At 55.4% G+C, this 21,484-nt stretch overlaps 5 protein-coding genes and 1 non-coding gene across 6 annotated transcripts; 5 read left to right on the top strand and 1 right to left on the bottom strand.

Moving 5' to 3' along the window:
- Window positions 1-625: 625 nt before the first annotated feature.
- BBK36DRAFT_1134063 (ATP-dependent protease La) lies at window positions 626-4,054 on the top strand (the record flags this gene model as incomplete). The annotated part of the gene is given in 3 exon segments (XM_024892184.1): window positions 626-3,815; window positions 3,831-3,832; window positions 3,881-4,054. 3 exon segments carry the CDS (start codon window positions 661-663, stop codon window positions 4,051-4,053), a joined length of 3,330 nt encoding a protein of 1,109 aa, XP_024754110.1. The 5' UTR covers window positions 626-660.
- A 5,933-nt stretch (window positions 4,055-9,987) lies between these two features.
- On the top strand, window positions 9,988-10,313 carry BBK36DRAFT_649 (hypothetical protein; the record flags this gene model as incomplete). Its single annotated transcript, XM_024898431.1, has 1 exon — window positions 9,988-10,313. A coding segment is annotated over one exon (326 nt), but the record flags the coding sequence as incomplete, so codon positions are not given.
- Window positions 10,314-10,334: 21 nt separating this feature from the next.
- On the top strand, window positions 10,335-12,065 carry BBK36DRAFT_1106070 (kinase-like protein; the record flags this gene model as incomplete). Its single annotated transcript, XM_024889208.1, has 2 exons — window positions 10,335-10,973; window positions 11,031-12,065. Coding segments are annotated over 2 exons (1,674 nt in total), but the record flags the coding sequence as incomplete, so codon positions are not given.
- A 4,679-nt stretch (window positions 12,066-16,744) lies between these two features.
- On the top strand, window positions 16,745-18,241 carry BBK36DRAFT_1155572 (hypothetical protein; the record flags this gene model as incomplete). Its single annotated transcript, XM_024893843.1, has 2 exons — window positions 16,745-17,039; window positions 17,106-18,241. 2 exons carry the CDS (start codon window positions 16,745-16,747, stop codon window positions 18,239-18,241), a joined length of 1,431 nt encoding a protein of 476 aa, XP_024754107.1.
- A 763-nt stretch (window positions 18,242-19,004) lies between these two features.
- On the bottom strand, window positions 19,005-20,502 carry BBK36DRAFT_1165286 (WD40 repeat-like protein; the record flags this gene model as incomplete). The annotated part of the gene is made up of 2 exons (XM_024894766.1): window positions 19,005-20,174; window positions 20,278-20,502. The coding sequence occupies 2 exons, from the start codon at window positions 20,500-20,502 to the stop codon at window positions 19,005-19,007; spliced, it is 1,395 nt and encodes a 464-aa protein (XP_024754106.1).
- Window positions 20,503-21,094: 592 nt separating this feature from the next.
- On the top strand, window positions 21,095-21,166 carry BBK36DRAFT_t10. Its single transcript has one exon. It is a non-coding gene; the product is annotated as a tRNA-Gln (tRNA).
- Window positions 21,167-21,484: the final 318 nt, after the last annotated feature.

Raw genomic sequence — 21,484 nt, 5'->3', positions numbered from 1 at the left:
CCGCCAACCCGCTCTGGTGTTGTAGACGGTCCTTGCTCGTCTCTGGTCACAGCCATGATTCCAGCGTATTTGCATCCTCTCAGCTTGTAATAAGGTAGACGATAGTACAGATGAGTTCAAAATACTCGCAAAATTCTCACAAAACACCAATTGATCAAGAGGTGCCCTCATCCAAGTACATCTACCCCCATCACATCCGGCTCCGTCGTACCCCGCCAGGTACAAGTACGCGATAGCTTATCCACGCCGCCACCACCGATCCCCGCAGTTCAGCCGATGGAAGGTACTAGGCCCTCGAATTTGACGTAGCCAAATGCCGCCTAGAGCTCCGGCCTGCAGTTTGGATTATTAACGGCCTCTCTTTTGCTTCCATCGTCGGTTCATCTTTGTATTACTCAGTCCCGACATCAGTCTCCCTTGAAAACAAAGGCACCCGGGCAATGCTCACGACAGGCAGATTCTTGCGGGCTTGCTAAGAGGACTGACGGAACTGTCTGCGGGTTTTACTCGGTTTCTCTCCCTCCATCCCATCTTTCTCTTCTGCCTGTCCATTCATTGTCTCTTGACTCTCCCTCACCACCTCGGCTGGATCTGGATTTCTAATACCACCACCACCACTGGCACCACCACCGCTACCACCACAAAGCATCACCATTCGACATGCTCCCCCGATCACGAGCCTCCGGGCGCCTCATCCTCGAGCGCTCAGCGGCGCATCCGGCCCGCGCGCTGTCCGATTCGATCCCCCGCGCCTGGACACTGAGCTCGGCTCTGCGCGCCACTCAGATCGCCGGCCGCCGGTATCCCGCACCACGTCCCCGGGTGCAGACGGCGGCCTTGTCGACGAGCGCACGACTGGGCAAGGAAAAGGACAAGGGCAGTAACTTCTTCGACTCTGCCGTCGAGCCGCCAAAAGAGGAGGAGGACGAGGCAAAGGCAAAGGACAAGCTCGAGAACGCCAAGGAGGAGTCTAAACCTGCCATTGCCGACTCAACAGCCTCTGCTGCAAAGAGCGAGGGCGGAAAGGCGGAAGACGGGAAGCCTAGCGGTGCTGCCGGAAGCGCTGCCGGTGCCGGGTCTGGCGCAGGCGGCGATGGTTCCAGCGGCGATGGCGGGAAGCGAGGGCGCAAGTCTGCCGAGAGGGCGCTGTCGAAGCCCGTCATCCCCGAGGTGTACCCGCAGGTCCTGGCGATTCCCATTGCCCGGCGGCCGCTGTTCCCGGGCTTCTACAAGGCCATTACGATTAAGGATCCCAATGTCGCGACTGCCATCACCGAGTCCATTAAGCGTGGCCAGCCGTATGTCGGAGCTTTCCTCTTCAAGGACGAGAACGAGGACGACGACGTTATTCGGAATGTGAACGATGTGTACGACGTTGGTGTCTTTGCGCAGATTACCAGCGCATTCCCCATTCACGGACAGGAGGGTGCGTTGACGGCGATTCTATACCCTCACCGGCGAATCAAGCTGTCCAGCCTGGTGGCGCCTGGAGGGCAGGACGCCGACAAGACCGAATCCAAGACGGAGCCCGAGCCCGAGCCGATACCGCAGAAGACGGAGGAAGATACACAAGAGAAGAAGGGCGACGTGGTGGCGAGCTTCGAGGAGAGCGCCGTGGAGAAGAAGTCGGAGCAGCCGGTGGACAAGTACGAGCCCACGTCGTTCCTCAAGAGATACCCCGTCAGCCTGGTCAACGTGGAGAACCTGGCGGACGAGCCCTACGACCCCAAGAGCCCCGTCATCCGCGCCATAACCAACGAGATTGTCAACGTCTTCAAGGAGGTGGCCACGATGAACAACCTTTTCCGCGACCAGATTTCCACCTTTTCCATGAGCCAGTCTACAGGAAACGTCACCTCGGAGCCGGCCAAGCTTGCCGACTTTGCCGCTGCCGTTTCTTCTGGCGAGCAGAACGAGCTGCAGGAGGTCCTGGCTTGCATGAACATTGAGGAGAGGATGCAAAAGGCCCTGGTTGTGCTCAAGAAGGAGCTCATGAACGCGCAGCTGCAGTCCAAGATTACCAAGGACGTCGAGAACAAGATCAGCAAACGCCAGCGGGAATACTGGCTCATGGAGCAGATGAAGGGCATCCGTCGGGAGCTCGGCCTGGAATCGGACGGCAAGGACAAGCTGGTGGAGAAGTTCAAGGAAAAGGCGGCCAAGCTTGCCATGCCTGAACCTGTGCGCAAGGTGTTTGACGAAGAGATCAACAAGCTGGCGCATCTGGAGACGGCGGCCTCGGAGTTTAACGTTACACGAAACTACCTCGACTGGCTTACCCAGATTCCCTGGGGTCAGAGGAGCGCGGAGAACTTTGGCATCCCGAACGCTGTCAAGGTCCTTGACGAGGACCACTACGGCTTGCAGGATGTCAAGGATCGAATCCTCGAGTTTATTGCCGTGGGTAAGCTGCGGGGCTCGGTCGAGGGCAAGATTCTCTGCTTTGTTGGGCCTCCCGGCGTTGGCAAGACGAGTATCGGAAAGTCTATTGCCCGGGCGCTCAACCGGGAGTACTATCGATTCAGTGTTGGAGGCCTGACCGATGTCGCGGAAATCAAGGGCCACCGAAGGACGTATGTCGGTGCTCTGCCCGGCCGGATCATCCAGGCTCTGAAGAAGTGCCAGACGGAGAACCCCCTCATTCTGATTGATGAGATTGACAAGATTGGACGAGGCTACCAGGGAGACCCTTCCTCGGCTCTGCTGGAGCTGTTGGACCCTGAGCAGAACAGCTCATTCCTGGATCACTACATGGACGTGCCTGTCGACCTGTCCAAAGTCTTGTTTGTCTGCACGGCGAACATGACGGACACGATCCCCAGACCTCTGCTGGACCGTATGGAGCTCATCACGCTGTCTGGATACGTCGCGGACGAGAAGAAGGCCATTGCGAACCGGTACCTCGCTCCGGCCGCCAAGGAAGCGGCTGGTTTGAAGGATGCGGATGTTCAGCTGACGGATGAAGCCATCGAAGAGCTGATCAAGTCGTACTGCCGAGAGTCTGGCGTTCGAAACCTGAAGAAGCAGATCGAAAAGGTCTACCGCAAATCAGCCCTGAAGATTGTTCAGGAGTTCGGAGAGGATGTCTTGCCCGAGGAGGAGGCTCTCACGGACGAAGGCAAAGCGGCGGCGGAAAAAGCCAAGGAGTCTGCTGCCGAGGCCGAGGAGGGCACCGAGAAGAAGACGGCTACCGAAGCCGACGAAAGCGAAACCACGGAGAAGCCGCGCAAGGCCCTGAAAGTGCCGGAAAGCGTCCACGTCACCATCGGCAAGGACAACCTGACAGACTACATTGGACCCCCCGTCTTCACGTCGGATCGCCTGTACGACGTGAGCCCGCCGGGAGTGTCCATGGGCCTCGCGTGGACGCAGATGGGTGGCGCGGCCATGTACATTGAGTCGATCCTGCAGGCACCGCTCCGACCTAGTTCACGACCCGGCCTGGAGATCACTGGCAACCTCAAGAACGTGATGAAGGAGTCGACGACGATTGCCTACTCGTACGCCAAGTCGTTCATGGTCAACCGGTATCCGGACAACCACTTCTTCGACAAGGCCAAGATGCACCTCCACGTGCCCGACGGCGCGGTGTCCAAGGACGGCCCTTCTGCGGGCATCACCATGACGACGTCGCTGCTGTCGCTTGCGCTGGACACGCCCGTCGACCCGACGGTGGCCATGACGGGCGAGATTACGCTGACGGGCAAGGTTCTCCGGATTGGAGGGCTTCGGGAGAAGACGGTGGCGGCGAGGAGGGCGGGGTGCAAGACGATTATTTTCCCCAAGGACAACATGTCGGACTGGCTGGAGCTTCCACAGGTATGCTTGCTTCTCCTGACGCGTTTGGAATAGGGATGAAGATTGCTTACATTCACATTGTAGACCATTAAGGAAGGTATCGAAGGCCATGCCGTAAGCTGGTACTCTGAGGTGTTTGATCTCGTCTTCCCCGAGATTGACCACGCAAAGGCCAACGCGTGCAAGATCTGCGAGTGGAAGGCCAAGCAGAAGAAGAAGGAGGAGGCCGCCGAGAACAAGGAAGATGACGACTGAAGCATCATCAAGCCGATGAATGCGAAATCTTGGAAACCAAGCGAAAGAGGAGGGGCGCAGCCCCTCAAAGCATTTGGGATACTCCTTTTTCCCTCGAGCATATCGAGGTCACCGGACACTCGAGACTCTACACACATATTATTCATTCATCCTCTGATATAAATCTGCTGGGAAAAAAACTGCGATATATGAATGGCGGCCATGGTCACGGGGTTGCATGAGCTGGGCGTTTGATACTAATCTCCCCTGAATGTTTTGTTCTGGGGGGGAGGTTGGGAATGGGCGGATATGGCGGGCATGGCGGAACACAGAATAACTCCTACTCTACTTGTAAAACATAAAGGACAAAAAAGATGAAAGAAGTCAACAGAAGGCCGCAGTTTCGAGTCTTGGTTGAAGGGGGGAGGATGTGGCGGGGGAAGGGGAGAGGACTGCGGCCATGCAATGTATGTGTGTATGTATGTGTGTATATTATATATTAGATTAAAGAAGCTCTAGTCAAGTTGGACGGAGATGTAGAATTATGAATGGTTTTCTAGACGATGCAGAAGGGTTGACAGTGTCTGATTTGAATGAGTGAGGGGAGAAGAGCAGCGTGTGATGATCTGTATATTGTATATTCTTTTACCCTAGAGTAGCTATCATTAAGCTAGGAGCTAGTACTTCTACTGATTTCCTTCGTGGTGATCTGTAGATAGTGAATTGGCTGATTGTGCGCTTGAATTCTGCGAGTAATTATGTTGAACGTTAAACCATTTCGACGTGCGACGTTGAGGTGGATCTGGTGGCTGTCTCCATTGCCGGACCTCGAGCTCGAGATTTTGAGCTAAACACAGCGCCTCTACGAGCCGGCCAAACTTCCCCACTAATATTTACACTCAAATACACGAGTTTCTACCCACCGCCTACCCTATGATTTTCTCTTCTTTTACGTAGCGCCGTATGCTATCTCTATGGAGTGGACATTTAGTCTTTTTATTTGTGTTTCTGAATGCCAAGGTGGTGACGTTACCTTGAAGATGAAGGGGACTGGAGTCTCATCTCATAGGATCGAATGCAACGGTAGCGGAACGAGCCTCACGTTCAGAGCAAGAAGCTTGGGTATTGAAGTTGACGACATGTATCTAATGCATACCGAACCCAACCCGACTTATTCGTGGGCAAATACATGGGTCAACAGCAAGCGACGCGTCAACTTCTTGATGAATGAGCAAACGAATGGACAAATGAATGATGATGATGATGATGATGATGATGGTGGAGGTGGTGGTGCCTGAGAGGATGACTGGGATTGATTGGGTGGGAGAACGATCGTCAGTCTCACTCTGGTTCGCACAAACTGCACCGTTTGATGGCTCGTGTTGGGCTTCTACCTGCTTGCCTCCAACGTTTGTTTGCCTTGCTTGTAGGTCAAGGTGCAAACAGTCCGATCCGATGCATTCAGATGCAAGGTACTCACCGTTCGGCATCAAGCATCAAGCGGCTTTTCGGGCTGCGAGTTCGATTGGATTCGATCCGATAAGACAGACGGGCGTAGATGCAGCCTACAATCTACTGTTCTGCCCAATAAAGCGTTGCAGTTCATGCCCGAATTTGCCTTACATACAGCTACACGATTAGTGCTTCATAGACCAGAGGTCACGAACTAGTAGCATTATCGTAAAGTAGGGTGATGCGAGGCACTTGAGACGGACGTGTGTAGGTACATGTAGCAAGCAGTGAGGCTTCAGTTGTTCGGGGGTGATCAGCGGGGGTGATGGAATGCAGTTGTGCCTGAATCCCAACGCTAAGGAACAAGACGGCTTTTTGTGTTGGTTGCACTCATATCTGGGTTTCTTGAGAAGTGATGCGTTCCTTTTTTTTTTTCTCTTTTTTTTTTTTCTTTTTCTTGGGTTTCGGGTGATGTCTACTAGTCTATGACTGCTAGGTATGTCGGCAATTCTGATTCTGGGGAATTGGAATCAACAGTTGAGTGTATCCAGAGAAGACAAGGGAGCACTGGCAGCATCAAAAAATAAGAGGCTGGTTGCGAGTAACGATGGACAAGTATCATGGCAGACCATGGATGTGCATCATCTCGGAACAGATCCCGGAGGGCTGGGGGGAAAGGCTGACAAGTGCGTTCTGCGGAAGCGTTCCGGAACGTGCTATTCTGCGAAATAGGGATGTGTCAGTGACGATTCTCGAAAAAGGGGGGGAATTTCTAGCTGTCCTTTCGTATTCCTTGTCTTTGGTGATTTCGTGGCTCGGACCTGGTCAGTCCCTACCGCCGAGGTTGCGTTTTCTATCTTTGCTTCTTCTTCGACTTTTGACTCCAAATGAAATCCGACTTGCGGGTGAAGCTGTGGTGTGTTCATGTCGGGTCGGGCTCGATTGACTGGCAATGTAAATGCCCGTCCTACAACGGCTCATTGCTTTCAAGGTGAGCATCCATCTGACCCGACACATCTACTGAAGAAGAGCGGGTTCAGCCAGGGAGAGAGTGGGCGAGCAAGGCCTAAACCGCGTGGCCGGTACTAGTAGAGCGCTCGTGAGCTGTCGGAATGCCCGAGTCAAGACGGGGTCAGGATTAGGGATCAGTAGATGCCGGGTCGAAAAGCATGGGGCCAAAGTCCATCAACAGGCAGGCTTGACAAAGGAGTTGATTTGTGATAGGAACGGCCAGATATACGAACGAGCGAGCGCATCGAACGTCGACGTTACTCGGGCTATTAGTATGTGCCTCGTCATGTAAGGGACTTTGTATGCGAGTAAAGAAGGACGCAGCAGCCCTGGCAGATGGGATGTGTGTGAGCGAGTCCAGCATTGATTCGATTGATTGAGCGTGTGTTCCATGTGAGCCCGCATGTACGATACGGCATGGTCCGATCCAGGCCCGTTTGCTGTACGAGTATGTAGGAGTAAAAGTGAGCGATGATGATGATGATGTGAGGTGGTTCTTGGTGTGGAGGCTAACGCGAGGACGAAGCAGTTCGGTGCCCAATCCCACCACAACACTTGGTTGGTGATACCAGACAGCAGGATTTGATGCCACGAAACGGGCAAAGGAAGGATACTACATACATGCTAATAAGCTGGCACTGCTGCGTTGTTCAGGAACTAAGTATTTCCAGGGCTAGATTGGCCCTGTTTGCCGAACTGCCAGCTCACCTTGACCATGATGATGATGATGATGATGCCTTCAGGTCTCGATTGTACCTCGTACATACACAGGGGGTGGCCCGGCTGGATGGACAGAGTGTCCACTGCCAGTCAGGCAAAACATACAATCGCATGCATAATACCCGTAGCGACATGCGCAATCCATACGAGTACCTACGCAGTTGCCACGGCAATAGAACCGACTCTTCTCTTGTCGTTCCGATTCTCGTGGTGCTTTCGTCTCTCTCTCCGCCTGTAGGGCTTCTCTTCTTCCACAGGGCCTCCCGAAAAGGGACAAGCGAGAGCGGAGGCTGGGCCCGGTGTCGTCGAATTGGCGGTCACGGGCGTGCAGACGGTCGATGGGGCAACCGGGGATTGGCCATTATTTGCCGCTTTTTCTGTCCTGTTGAATCATGTTGTTTTGCTTTCTCTTTTCTGGCCAGTGGAAGATGCAGGTCTGAGAATGAGAGGTTGGAATTGGTGGAGATGTGAGGAGACGGTAATACTCTGGTACCTTGACCGTTGCCTCTCATGTGTAGACGATACCTCGGTTTGTCTGCGTACTGTGGCTTGGGGTATATAACTCTGTGGTATCAAGAGCCTCAGAAGCGCCCATATACATTCAATAACTAATATTGAATACTCAGCAATAGAAGCGCCCCGCTGTGACAGCGCTGTGCCCCTCGTCATGCCACCCCCTGGTTGCCCGTTTCGGTGCCATCAAGCATCGTGCAGGTCATTGGAGCACAACCTTGAAGCCCGGGATGGCAAGTCACTGCTACCAGCAGGGTGTCATCAGCTGTCCATTTCCGGGGACTTTTGGGTCCACTGAGAGAAGAGCGTCAATCTTGTCAATCAATCAATCATCTGGGCAGTCAATCAATCAGCGCATACAAGTACCTACCAGGTAATACGAATGTTCTCCCAATATCATCTCCAGCATGATAGAAATAGAAATAGAAAAAGGAGGGGTCCAACGAGCCCAATCTAAAGTGATTTAGTGCTGGTCCCTTGGACACGAGTTGACAGACGGCCAGAAGAAACGGTCCATCATCCCCTGCCTTGCCTGATTAGGCCCCCCCCGATTGCTGGTAGCACAGGTGGAGGTTCGAGTTAGTGGTGGTTCTAGCGGCAAGCCTCCGCTGTTAGTGGCCGCCATCCGCCGTCGCTGGACCGCTGCGGCGCTCAAGCTTCGCGGTCCATTGGGCTGCTTGGGCCCGGCTGTGGCTTGCTGGTGGTGCTGGTGGTGCTGGTAGTGCTGGTAGGGGACCTTGGGATTGAGGGGATCAACTGGAACTGGACCCCATGATATCAGCTGCCGCTTCAGCTGCCCCAGGCCTCGAAATGAACCTCATCAACAATTGATGACTTGCTTATTATCATTACATGCCGCTGCACTGCCTCGCCTGGCACGGCTGGGGAATCCATCCAGTCTCTGCTCGCTCGCTTCGCAACTCTCACCGGCTGGCGGAGCCCGGCCATCGCACGAATCCCAGGCAGTCTCTGTCTCTGTCTCTGTCTCTGTGCTGCATCTGCACGAAGCACAGCACAGCACTCAATCTTCTCTTCCACCCGGTCACGACCCCAGAAAGAGGAACCTTGCCCTGTTTGTACATCCATGCTTGCCGCACCCTTGCCGCATCCCTACCCATCCCTGCCCGTACATGACATGTGCACAACTGACGGCGGGCCTGCGTCCTCGGAACGATTTTGATTTGGCTGGGCCTGGTCCTGGTCCAGTTCCGGCCCAGCAACACCAGCGACAGCGAGCCAGATCATAGCAATCATACCAGACAAAAAGGCTGATCGTCAACTCCAGCCTCTCTTCCCGCTCCACCTCCTCCTCTGCCTGCCTGCCTGCCTGCCTGCTTGCTGCCCTTGCTGCAGAAGCTCTGTCCAGTCTCTGTCCGAGCCTCTGTCTGTCTGTCACTTTTGCCTCCTTTTTTCCCTCTCCCACCCCCGCCAGCCCGTCATATTTTCCCCAGCCGACAGCTTCCACTATTTGTGCTTCTTCCGCCCCCCCCCATTTTGCCTCGCCGCTCCCCCAAGCGGGCTTCTCTCCACGAACCAAGCAGGACCGGAACATCTCCATCCTTCTATCCATCCAACCACCTCCATCCCGCCTCGCCTCGCCTCGCCATTTACCTGCACGCACGCCTCAACGTTTGCTGCTGCTACTGCCGCTGCTACCACCAGACAGACGCTTCCTACTGGACCGACATCAACCACTCAGGAGCTTCCATCGCCTGTCGTTTCTGCCTGCTCGGCTTCTTCATCTCTTGGACTCCATCCCTCGGCTTCAGCCTGCGGCCAGCGTCCGGAATACAGATTGCTGGTGGTCTTTGCTTTGACTCAGACGGCAATCGACAACCGGTGTGTCTTGTTCCAGGGAGACTCGGTATCTGGCTCGCTTGGTGAACCGATCAGTGCATCACCATCAATCCAGGCAAGCGTCTATTTATATCCTCGAGCTGCCATCTTGCTGCTGTCCGTCAACACCCTACCGGCTCCAGCACCCCTCTTTACCTCTCAGCCTCACGACTGGCTGCCATCACGATACCCAGACACAATTCTCTCGCTTCTCACTGGCTGAAAGGGAAAGGAGAACAACGGCCTGCTTATATATACCATTTCTGCGCGACCCTCGTCCTTGTTCGTCTCGGGTAGCTGCGGATTCGCTACACCCTCACACCCTGATAGCAGGTACCCGGCGCTGCGCAGCTCCGTAGCGCACATCGACGAGCACATCAATCTGAAACGGCGGCAGCTTGGGTTGCCCAGCATCGCCAAACCATGCCTCCGCTCGATGGCCGGCCCTGCACCTCGCCGCCTCTCCTGCAGCCGCACCTCCAGACGCTTCCGCAGTCTTCGCAACCCGCAAAGCAGAGCTTCCTGCGCAAGCTGTTGACCCGTTCCGACAGCTCCAGGAGCTCCAAGTCGTCCGCATCGTCCGTCTCCGCCAGCCAGCAGCCAGCACCTGCATCACCACAAGCGCCTGCAGCACCCGGCTCCGGCATCGTCAAGCGCCTGTCTCGGAGGGTCGTGCCCGGCCTGCCTCGGTCCCAGACGTTCAAGCGCCAGCTGTCCGAAAGCAGGGAGCACCTGGCCCCCGTCGAGCCGTCGGCCGCCGTGCCGCGTCTGTCGACAGACGATGTCACTATCCGCAAAAGGCGGGCCGCCGCAGCCTGCGAGCGCATCCCGATCCCCGATCGAGCGCCCCCAGCTTCTATGGGGAGACGCTGCACGAGACGGGCTCAAACTACGCGCAGTCGCTGCCGGTAGACCTCGCCGACCTCGCGGATATCGAAGCCGCGGGCTCAACGTATTCAGACCTGCCGCACGCCATCACAACGGACATGGACGGCAATGAGGCCGACGACGAGTACACCGCTCAGGACGCCGTGTCCGTGGCCGACTCCCGGTCCGTGACGGCGTCCCAGTATGAAGCCATGATTCACGACGAGCTGGAGAGGGAGTGGATCCTCAACCTCAGCATGCACTTTAGGGACCGGTCGAAGCGGGAAAAGTTCTTCGTCACGTACCGCGAGCAGGAGCACATGTGGCGCCGCGTCACCGTCTCGCTCGACTACCGCGACGCGCCCGAGAACTCGCTCGAGTGGGATCTCAACCACACAAAGTACCAGCGGGACAAGAGCGCCAAGATTTACGAGGCCATCCGCGAGAGCCTGCCCGACATACAGTTCTACGACACCGTGACCAACCTCAAGCTCGAGACGACCGACGGGAGGCTGCATGTCCACGTGGTGGAAGATGGCAATGTAAGTAGCCGGCCGAAGCACATTGCAGCAGCATGTCACACAGACTAACAGGACAAGGAAATCATCCACTATCCAACCGTCAGCCAGGTTCGGCATCTAGGCTGCAAGCGAGTCAAGGAGCGAGACATTGTCTTCGACTCCCACATGTCCGGCTTTGTCTACAAGGTCAGCGTGCAGGGCCACATGCTCATCAAGAAGGAGATTCCCAGTCCCGACACCGTCGAGGAGTTTCTTTACGAAGTGAACGCCCTCAACGGCCTGAAATTCTCGAGGCACGTCATTGACTTTTACGGCGTCGTCGTCGACGACAATGACGAGCATGTCAAGGGCCTGCTCATCAGCTTTGCCGGCCAAGGCGCCCTGATCGACATCATCTTTGAGAACTGCAAGGAAAACAACATTGGCCTCCCCTGGGAAACGAGGGAGAGGTGGGCAAGGCAGATTGTGCAGGGGCTGGCGGACGTGCACGAATCGGGCTTTGTCCAGGGCGACTTTACGCTGTCCAACATTGTCATTGACGACAACGGCGATGCCAAGATCATCGACATCAACCGCCGCGGCTGCCCCGTGGGCTGGGAGCCTCCCGAGGCGACGGCCCTGATCGAGTCCAACCAGCGGCTGTCCATGTACATTGGCGTCAAGTCGGACCTGTACCAGCTCGGCATGGTGCTCTGGGGGCTTGCCATGCTCGAGGACGAGCCCGAGACCCAGGGGCGGCCGCTGATGCTGGGGCCGGAGATTAACGTGCCCGACTGGTATCGACAGATGACGGAGATTTGCCTCAGCGACGACCCGCGAATGAGGTTACAGGCGGCGTCGCTGCTGCGAATGTTCCCCCGCGTCATCCCGGGCGACGAGCACAGCGATGCCTTGCACTCTGACCAGGAGCCGGTCCGCATGGATAACGTTGCCATGACGCGTGAGTATTCCTCGGACGGCTACGATATCGATCACCACGCAACGAGAGCGGCCGACCGCGAATGGACCTACTCGGGCTCGGCATATGCCGACAGTGGGCTCCTCCCCTACGACCAGAACTACTCTGCACGAGGCCGGTCACCACCGAGTGCGCTGCCCAGCGACACGGAGGGCGATGCAGCGAACAAGTCGGGCTGGGCAGCGAACAGGTTCATTGCACCGTCTTACAGCGACAGCGGCGAGAGCTATGTGCTGCCGGAAGATGAATATGGCGTGCACCGACAGCCAACCCCAACCCCGTCTGCGGAGAGGTTCCTGAACATTAGCGACCGACGTCAACGGCCTCTCGCGCAGCTCAAGTCTTTTGACCAAGAGAGCACCGACTACTTTACCGCAGTGGATGACCAGGGTGTCAGGGGATTGGCCCCCGGGGCGCCCGAGTCAAGCTGGGGAGGATCGGCAAGCAATTATACGGCCGAGGAGGACACCATATTAGAGAGCAAGGAGGCAGAGGAGGACACCATACTGGAATCGAGCAACGCAGCGGAAAAGACTGTTCCCGCCGTCGTCGTGACGGAGACTCCCGACGCCTTGCCCCAAATCAGAACCCCTGAGATGCAGCAAGACGGGTATTGGGGAAAGAATGATGGCAGCGAGGACGGTTCCCGGAGGCAAGACTCGGCCTTTGAGATGCGATCTGATGCTCGACCGGCGAATAGCCCTGATCTCCCTGTCAGGACAAGGTCGAGTCCGAGGTTAAAGCTATCGAAGAACACGGCCAACATCAAGGTGAAGCGGCTGCGCAAGGTCCCGAGAGCCGAAGACGGCTACCGGTCCTCTTCCTCCCACGCAACGCCGCATCAGACGGTGCCCAACACGCCAATTACAGCAGAGGCCTCGAGGCCCGTCGACGAGGCACGAGTCACGACGCCGGAAACGGGGTCGGAGCCCGACTACATTGCCTCGCGGTCACCGGGCTTCAAGTCGGGGGACCCTCGGCAAAGCTACAACGCCAGCGCTGCGCAGAGAGCCGGACAGCTGCTCAACGGAGGTGCGACGAGGGAGCAGTGGGCCCAGGAGAATGTCCAGGGCCAGGCAGAAGAGGCAGGAGACTTCATGTATCCGCGGCACGGGACGATGCCCGTCTCGCTGACGGGGATTGGAGCGGCGCATCTGGGGCTGCAGGGCGAGCTGCTGCCGGAGAAGGGGCTGATGGATGACGAATTCCAGTTAATGACACGACCCGAGGCGACGCCTCTGATTACGACAGATGCTCAGACATGAGACAGACAGACAGAGCGAGTTTGATAGCCATTGGGGCCTTTATTGTTTAGTTACTCTTGATATTTACTGCTTAGGGGTACCATTGGATATTTCATGTATAGCAAGGTAGATGTGGTCGCGGGCAACTGACCTGGCGCTTTTTGACACCTCTGGATATGGGATCTATGACTGCCATCTACTTTTTGGAATGGCTTGCCTGGGCATTGCCGGCTTATGAGACATGACTTGTGGTTGATTTCGGAGAGCAGATACTGAGCATGCATTGCATTAGCGAGCGGTTGAACAATCGAGTTTCTAGCAAGTACCACGAAGACAACATTTCCAATCTCACTGGTTGTCTCGCTTCAACTTGGTATCTATATATCGTTCGTTTGGGCTGAGGTAGACAAGGAGATGTAGTTCGACACCATTGTACCTCAAGACAAAAAATGTACAGTCTCGCAAATACCATACGGAGGTAATGGCCTTGAGAATGAATGGACGGCTGAATCGAGTTTGAAGTGTTCAATTTTACTGATTATGATGTGGCGGACTGTGTACTAAAGCTGTGGTATGGATTTGACTCTGTCTGTACCTTGTTGTAAGTAGAGCGAAACTGGGTAGTGTACCTTGTCTATAAGGGAGTGTGTCGGCTGGACAGAGGTGTCTCCTCTCTGGTAATTTGAGCTTGAAGATTTGTAAAAGTGTGCTATCTTGACTGAGCATATTGAGATGATATGCTCGAGTTTCGCTGATATTAGATAGGCTTCTCTATCTATGACACTGTGCATCATAACTGAACAGGGTAGCATTACCTTAGACTACTATTGCCTGAGGTTACTCGATTATTTTTTAAACATGATATTCAGGTACGGAGTGAAGTAAAATCCACTGTGTAAGCAAAGAGCAAACCATTCTTCTTCACATGTGAAGATCATGTAGCCTGACGTGAGCTTGACATACGTGGGAATATCGCAATAAAGCTTCAGAGCTTCCAGAGCTTGCTATCAAGCTCAATTACCCAAAAAGGGCAGAAAACCGTCACGAAAACCTGCTCTATGCAAGCCCAAGCACGCCTTTCCAAGCCACGAGCACATTTCCATCGCATGCTCTCTTCTCATGGTGATAGCATGGCACTTTTTGCCTTTCCGTCCGCTCCCGTAGGAAAACGCACGAGATTACTAGCCCTTGACATCAGAAGCACATGAAAGAAAAAAAAACAAGAAAGATAACACAATGGAATGAGGTGGTCTGAGACGTGTGGTTCATAATCACAAAAGTGGCTTGTGGGTGTGGCTTTCAGATCTCCCAAAGATGCACAATCGCGTCGACGTGATTGGGTCCGATGGAATTCGTGTGGCTTTCGGCTAGAAGGAGGAATTCGCTGAAAAGATACGATACGTACCCTGCCTGAAGCTTCCATTCTCAATGCATGTTGTTCTTGCTTGCCGTATGTGGATTTTTTATAAAACTGGGGCGGTCCGGGATATGGAGCCGGCCAGAAGCGGGTGGGCGGGCAGTCAGTTTTTTTTTTCTGTTGGGGATGACGGGGGTTTACGTACGTATTTTGGCATTGAATGGTATGGTATGGTATGGGCATGGGCATTGGATGATGTGTTTTTTGCAGATTTTGGGGGATGTGATTTTTCAGGGTATCGAGCCGAGGTTTGGAGGTTTGAATCGAGGTGAATGTGATGATGATGATGATGATGCAGACAGATAGGCTATCTGCTGCGTAATTGATGGACTATTGACTGGACGGCTGTGTTACGGAGGACGAGCTGGGGGTGCAAGTGGACATGAGATGAGATGGCGGATGCGACTAGATAGAGGGAGATGGAGCTTTGGCGATGCGGATGTCGGTTTACTGCTATGTATATGTGTGTGTTGTTTGAAGTGATTCGTATCTTGCATGGTGAGTGATGCCCGGCTTTGGATGCATCTACAGAACGAGTGACATATACAGCCCGTGGTCTGTATCTTGTAAGTTGTTTGATGATGGTGTAAGCCATCGCCATGCACTGGCAGCTCCAGCAACCATCAGCACCAGCATCGCACAGATTCAGGGCCCAAACTCAGCCAATTCACATATAAAACATGGCTCACATCGAGAATCATTCAAAGTACCAAACGGACCGGACACGAATCTTCACCCGCTGCTCCGTTTCTAAACAAATTGAACGGGCAAAACAAAACATCAACTTCCCCTTCGTCAGTCAGTCCCCGAAGAAAATCCCAGCCTAGCCAAAAGCAGCAACGCCCCAGAAGCAAAAAAGTTGTTGGGGAAAAGAAGCCTTGCGAGAAAAAGGTTGAGTGGCGCTCTCTACCGCCGGCGTCTGATTGGTCGATTTTGCCTCTCTGGGGAGGGGTGGCGTCTTTTCAAGGTGGGGGGGGGGGCGTGTGGGGAGGAAAGACGGACTTTGAACTTTGACCTGCATTATCATCTGCTCAAGGTCGCCTCTGCTGTTGATGCTATCAAGTATAGTGAAAAGCGCTGGCAATATCAGGCCAGAGACAGCTCTGCATCTGCTGATTCCATCAAGACAAGAACGCAGACAGTTCTTGCTCGATACCAACTGTTGAGCGTCAAGCGAGATGATGGGCTGATGCAGCCTCCCCCAACTGTTTCAAAACAGACGTCTCTCTGCAATCGCTGCACGCAGTTCCGCAATGCACGACTTACACACGAGCAGTACCTGAAGGAAAACGCAACCGGTACCTGTAACCTGTCGTCCCAGGCCCCAGCACACCGAGCCTGACCCCGGAAGCTGCGTACCGGTTACTCGTAGTACACGTTTTGCCTCCCAACACCCCCCAAGATCCAACAAAATTCGCGGCAGTGCGGAGGAGGTACCCTCGCAAGCTGAGCAACTTCCTTCTGTCCGCCACGCGCCGTGGAGTTGCCAGGTACCGTTCGCCATCCGGGTACGTACAGAGATGGACACAAACATTCACCTCGAAACGCCGTTTGCCCTGCGATTTGATTCTCCTCGTTCTTGTTCTCTCTCCCCCATTCCGATTTCTCCACCAAAGCGGCAAAAAGAAGAAGAAGACAATTTCTTCGTCGTTCGGGAATCCCTTCATTGTTGCCTCTTCGGTAACTGATCCCTTCTGCTTATGCCTTAGCCCTCGCCTCTTCTTTTGAGCTTGAGCCTCTTCGACAGGATTCGGGATTTTCAGGCCTCGATTGTTCTGATCTGGGCTGATCCGGGCCCCTCCACCTGGCGGAATCTGATACTAGCCAGGACCATCGCTTGCGCTTGATTTGATTCGCACGCCCCTCTCCTCCATCTTCGTCCACTGCTTGCTGCAGAGAATCCACACAACAAGGCACCGTCTCGTCTTCTCTTCCTCGTTCGTTTCGCACGCCCTTCGCTTCACGCCCTCCACTCCACGCCCCTCCGCTTTGATAGCCGTTCGTTCCCTGGTCCTCCCTTGCCTCCGGGAACTCTCTTTATTAGAAAACACCCTCCTCCTTCTCGATCCTCTTCTTGTCCCTTCTCTCTCCTCGTCCCTCCAGCCCTCCTCCTCCTCCTTTCCTTCTCTTCGACAGAGACAAAGAAGAAGAAGCACAACCACATCGCCAAACCATGTCGGACCCTTCAGCCTCGGCCGCAAAGGCCCAGGCCGCGGCCTTCCCAGACGGCACAACCGACTACGTGCCTCTGCGGTCCGGCTCCAAGTACGACCCCAAGAAGGTGCACATCGCCGACACGCCCATTACCTGGGGCAACTGGTACAAGCACGTCAACTGGCTCAACACCACCTTCATCGTCTTCATCCCCCTCATGGGCTTCGTCTCCGCCTACTGGGTCCCCCTCAAGCTGGCCACGGCCATCTTCTCCGTCATCTACTACTTTAACACGGGCCTGGGCATCACGGCTGGTAAGTTTCGACTTCGGGACAGACACCTGATGGATGGTGAAGCAGACATACTCACATGACAACCAGGCTACCACCGTCTCTGGGCTCACTCCTCCTACAAGGCCACGCTTCCCCTGAGAATCTACCTCGCCGCCGTGGGAGCGGGCGCCGTCGAGGGCTCCATCCGCTGGTGGTCGAGGGCCCACCGCTCGCACCACCGATACACCGACACCGACAAGGACCCCTACTCGGTCCGCAAGGGTCTGCTGTACTCGCACATGGGCTGGATGGTGATGAAGCAGAACCCCAAGCGCATCGGCCGCTGCGACATCAGCGACCTCAACGAGGACGCCATCGTCGTCTGGCAGCACCGCCACTACCTCAAGTGCGTCATCTTCATGGGCCTCGTCTTCCCCACCGTCTTCTGCGGCCTCCTCTTCGACGACTGGCTGGGCGGCTTCGTCTACGCCGGCATCCTGCGCATCTGCTTCGTCCAGCAGGCCACCTTCTGCGTCAACTCGCTCGCCCACTGGCTCGGCGACCAGCCCTTTGACGACCGCAACTCACCCCGCGACCACGTCATCACCGCGCTCGTCACCCTCGGCGAGGGCTACCACAACTTCCACCACGAGTTCCCCTCGGACTACCGCAACGCCATTGAGTGGTGGCAGTACGACCCGACCAAGTGGATGATTTGCCTCTGGAAGCTCACCGGCCTGGCCTACGACCTCAAGCAGTTCCGCGCCAACGAGATTGAAAAGGGCCGCGTACAGCAGCTGCAGAAGAAGCTCGACCAGAAGCGCGCCACCCTCGACTGGGGCACCCCGCTCGAGCAGCTGCCCGTCGTCGACTGGGACGACTTCGTCGCCGACTCCAAGAACGGAAAGGCCCTCGTCGCCATCGCCGGCGTCATCCACGACGTCGGCGACTTCATCCGCGACCACCCCGGCGGCAAGGCCCTCATCTCCTCCGCCATCGGCAAGGACGCCACGGCCATCTTCAACGGCGGCGTCTACAACCACTCCAACGCCGCCCACAACCTGCTGTCCACGATGCGCGTCGGCGTCCTGCGCGGCGGCTGCGAGGTCGAGATCTGGAAGCGCGCCCAGTTCGAGAACAAGGACGTGACGTACATCAACGACTCTGCCGGCCAGCGCATCGTCCGCGCCGGATCCCAGGTGACCAAGGTTGCCCAGCCCGTTGCCAGCGCCGATGCCGCGTGAGTTGTTCCGTCGTCGTTTTGTATGGACGTTGGAAAAAAGATGGGAAAAATAGCATGTGAAGAGGAGAAAAGTTAAAGGGTTGTGTGGGGGGTTACCCATCATTGGCAAGCCAATTAGGTACCCTTGATGGGCATCTTCCCAGCCTTATTCGCACTCTTTTTCTTACCATGCGCAACAGACAAAGAAAAATCATGATTTGGCTTTTCGAGGGGAATTCTTTTTTTCAAAGGGGGCCTTGCTGGATTGGAGAGGCTGGATCAAAAGGGGCGTTTTTTTTCACTACTTGTTTCTTTTTTTTACTTTCCTTTATCACAAGCAGTACGAATGAAGAAGACTAGAGCATCCATCATTCCGCACTCTTTTTTCGTTAGTTGGAAGAAGAGCAACGCACTCAATGCATATATACATATACATATATATATCCAACTTTCAACCATGCGTACTCTTCGCTTTGACTTGGCATCACAATGATACTGGTAGCTGTTTGCCCTAGGTAACTTGAGAAGGAAGTAACCTCAAATGAAATAGAGAGACGTGTGTAAAGAAACACTGATTAATGCGATATGTACATGTCAAGAACAACATTTGCGTCCTATTCGCCTTGCTCGTCAAGACATGTCCTCCAATAATCCATATACTCCATAACCATCTCAAAGACAAAAAGAAAAAAAAAGAAAGAAAGAAAGAAAGAAAGAAAGAAAGAAAGAAAGAAACTTCCAAACTCCCATCCCCCACCCCCAAGTCCAGTTCGTTTCATACATCCCTAAGGCGCCGCCATCCTCGTCTTCATCATGACCAACTCCGAGCTCTTGGCCCACCTCCCGTCCGGCGTCTGCCGATAGCACAACAACCTCCCGTCGTCCCCCGTGCTGCCCAGGATCTGCCCGTCGTCGTCAAAGCCCACGCGCCACACGGGCGTGCGGTGGCTGTCCAGCCGCGACATCTCCTGCGCCGTGTGCCGGATCTGGCCCGGCTGGCCCGTCCACGCGCGCTGCTCGGCGAGGCTGCTCGACTTGGCGAGGCTTGCGCTTAGGGTCGACGAGGGGTGGTGCGTGTGGTGATGGCCGCTGCTGCTGTAGGGATTGCTACTGCTGCTGTTGTTGTTGCTGTTGTTGGTGTTGGTGTTGGTGTTGTTTGTTGAGCCTGCCGCTGCTGTGTCGTCGTCTTTCGATCCTCCTCCTCCTGCTGCTGCTGCGTCCTTATGCTGCTGCTGCTGCTGCTGCGACCGGTTCAGCAAGTGCGTCGCAGACCAAGACCGCCCATCGCTCTCCGAAAAAGGCGTATCGATCCGGAACACGCGCGCGTACCCGTCCTGGCACGCCGTAGCGATCATGTCATACCCCCTAATGTTCCCCGGCGCCCACGCCACGTCCCTCACCAAGCCTCTGTGCCCGGAGATGTCGGCCGCGAGGTAAAACTCCTTCTGCAGGGTGTTTGCGCCAAAGTTGCTCGCCGCCACCTCCCGCGTGCGGTACACCTTGACGGAGCCCATGGCGGCGACGACGAGCCCCAGCGCGTCGGCCGGCACGCCCGCCCGCAGCGCGGCGTAGCACGGCTCCGGGTTCGGGTCGAAGCGCACCTTGAAGGCGACCTCGTCGCCGCGGCTCGGGCGCGCGCACACGCTGAACTCGTCAATGGACGCGTACTCGGCCAGGTTCTCGGGCTGGTCGTTTTCGTACACCGTCAGCCGCCCGTCCGTGGCCAGCAGCGCCAGGTACGTCTGCCGCGTCTCCTCGTTGTGCTTCATGGAGAAGGACCGGTAGGGGGCGCGGGCGGAGCGCGTGTCAAAGGCCGGCCGGCCGTTGACGGAGCGCGCGGCGCAGAAGCGGCGGCCGGGCGCCGCGGACGGGTTCTCGGCCCAGAGGCGGAACCAGCCTTCGATGCCGAGGGAGGCGATGAGGTTGGGGTAGATTGTGGACGGGAGCCATTGCAACTTTTATACGCCAAAGGGCGAGTTAGCCGTGGAAACAGACGATGTAGGGTGTATATATAGGCGGGTAGGTAAGAGATCTCGATGGATAGAAAGCAAAACACACCTCGACGACCTCCCCCCCGTGCGCGCTCCACGTATCGCACAGCCTCCACGTCCCGTCGCGATGCCGGTTAAACACCCGGATCTTGCCGTCCACGGACCCCGTCGCGCAGCGGTCGCCGTAGGCGTTGAAGGCAATGGCCTGCACCAGGTCGCGGTGGCCGTGCTGCAGGTTGAGGTCGAACGACCTGTTTTCGTCGTCGGTCGGCGACTGCGGGAGCGAGCTCATTGTGTGTGTGTCTCTGTCTCTGTCTCTGTCTCTTTCTTGGCGCGCGCGTGTGAGTGTGTGTGTGTGTTTCTCGGTTTCTATTCCCCTTGCGCTCTTCTCTTCTGATGATATGAGGTTGGCGTTGAGGAATGTGGTGAAAGCTGCGGGGTGTTTCGAGGGGAATTGATCGTTCTCTCTATGAATTGTTGCGCGGGAACAAGTTTGATGGATCTCAATTGTCATCAAGGAATTGAGTCATCATTTGCCGTCGTGTTCAATGTCAACTCTTCAGACTGTCAGAATAGCAAAGTCGATGTGAGATCAAGTCCGAGTTATGTACATGTGAAGTGAATGAATCCAGAAACAGCAAGAGCATGAGCTGAGCTAAACTTGAACCCTCAAGCCAAAGCTCCAACTTTGGCGGGGCTCAACCAGCAGGGTACAAGTACGTACTCAAACGGACTACAGCTGTGGCGTAACAACTGCGGCTGCTGCTCCAGCTCCAGCCACAGAACAAGAGAAAGAAGCGAAAATACACGGAAAGCTTCAAAATGTCCTTTCCGAACCCCGTCTCAACATCCCTCACCATGGGAAGTGGATCACCACTTCAACCGGTTCCATGGTCTAACGGTTATGACTGCGGATTCTGATTCCGCCAGCGAGGGTTCGACTCCCTCTGGAACCTTTTTTTGCCAACATTTCCTTTTTGCAACTTGCATTCGCTTGGGAACACACGGCACGTTTGAAGGATGGAGCGATATGTGTATTGAATGGAGACTCCAGATCAGAGGGCGATTCTTTTGCTTGCCCCCTCATAACCCATTTTTAAAGAGGACAACGAACGTGGGATTGAAATCCAAGCCAGTTGATCCCCATAGCCCAAAGAGACGTGTATTATCCAGTAGAAGAGAATCCCGCGTGTTACTCCCGAACCCAATAAGCCGACATGGTCCCTATCCATCCCGATAATCCGCCAAACTCCAAACCCTGTAAATGCGAAGGA

Source organism: Trichoderma citrinoviride, assembly GCF_003025115.1.
Source record: "Trichoderma citrinoviride strain TUCIM 6016 unplaced genomic scaffold BBK36scaffold_1, whole genome shotgun sequence".
In the NCBI taxonomy this organism is placed as follows: domain Eukaryota; kingdom Fungi; phylum Ascomycota; class Sordariomycetes; order Hypocreales; family Hypocreaceae; genus Trichoderma; species Trichoderma citrinoviride.
This window is presented reverse-complemented; position numbering and strand designations above follow the sequence as displayed.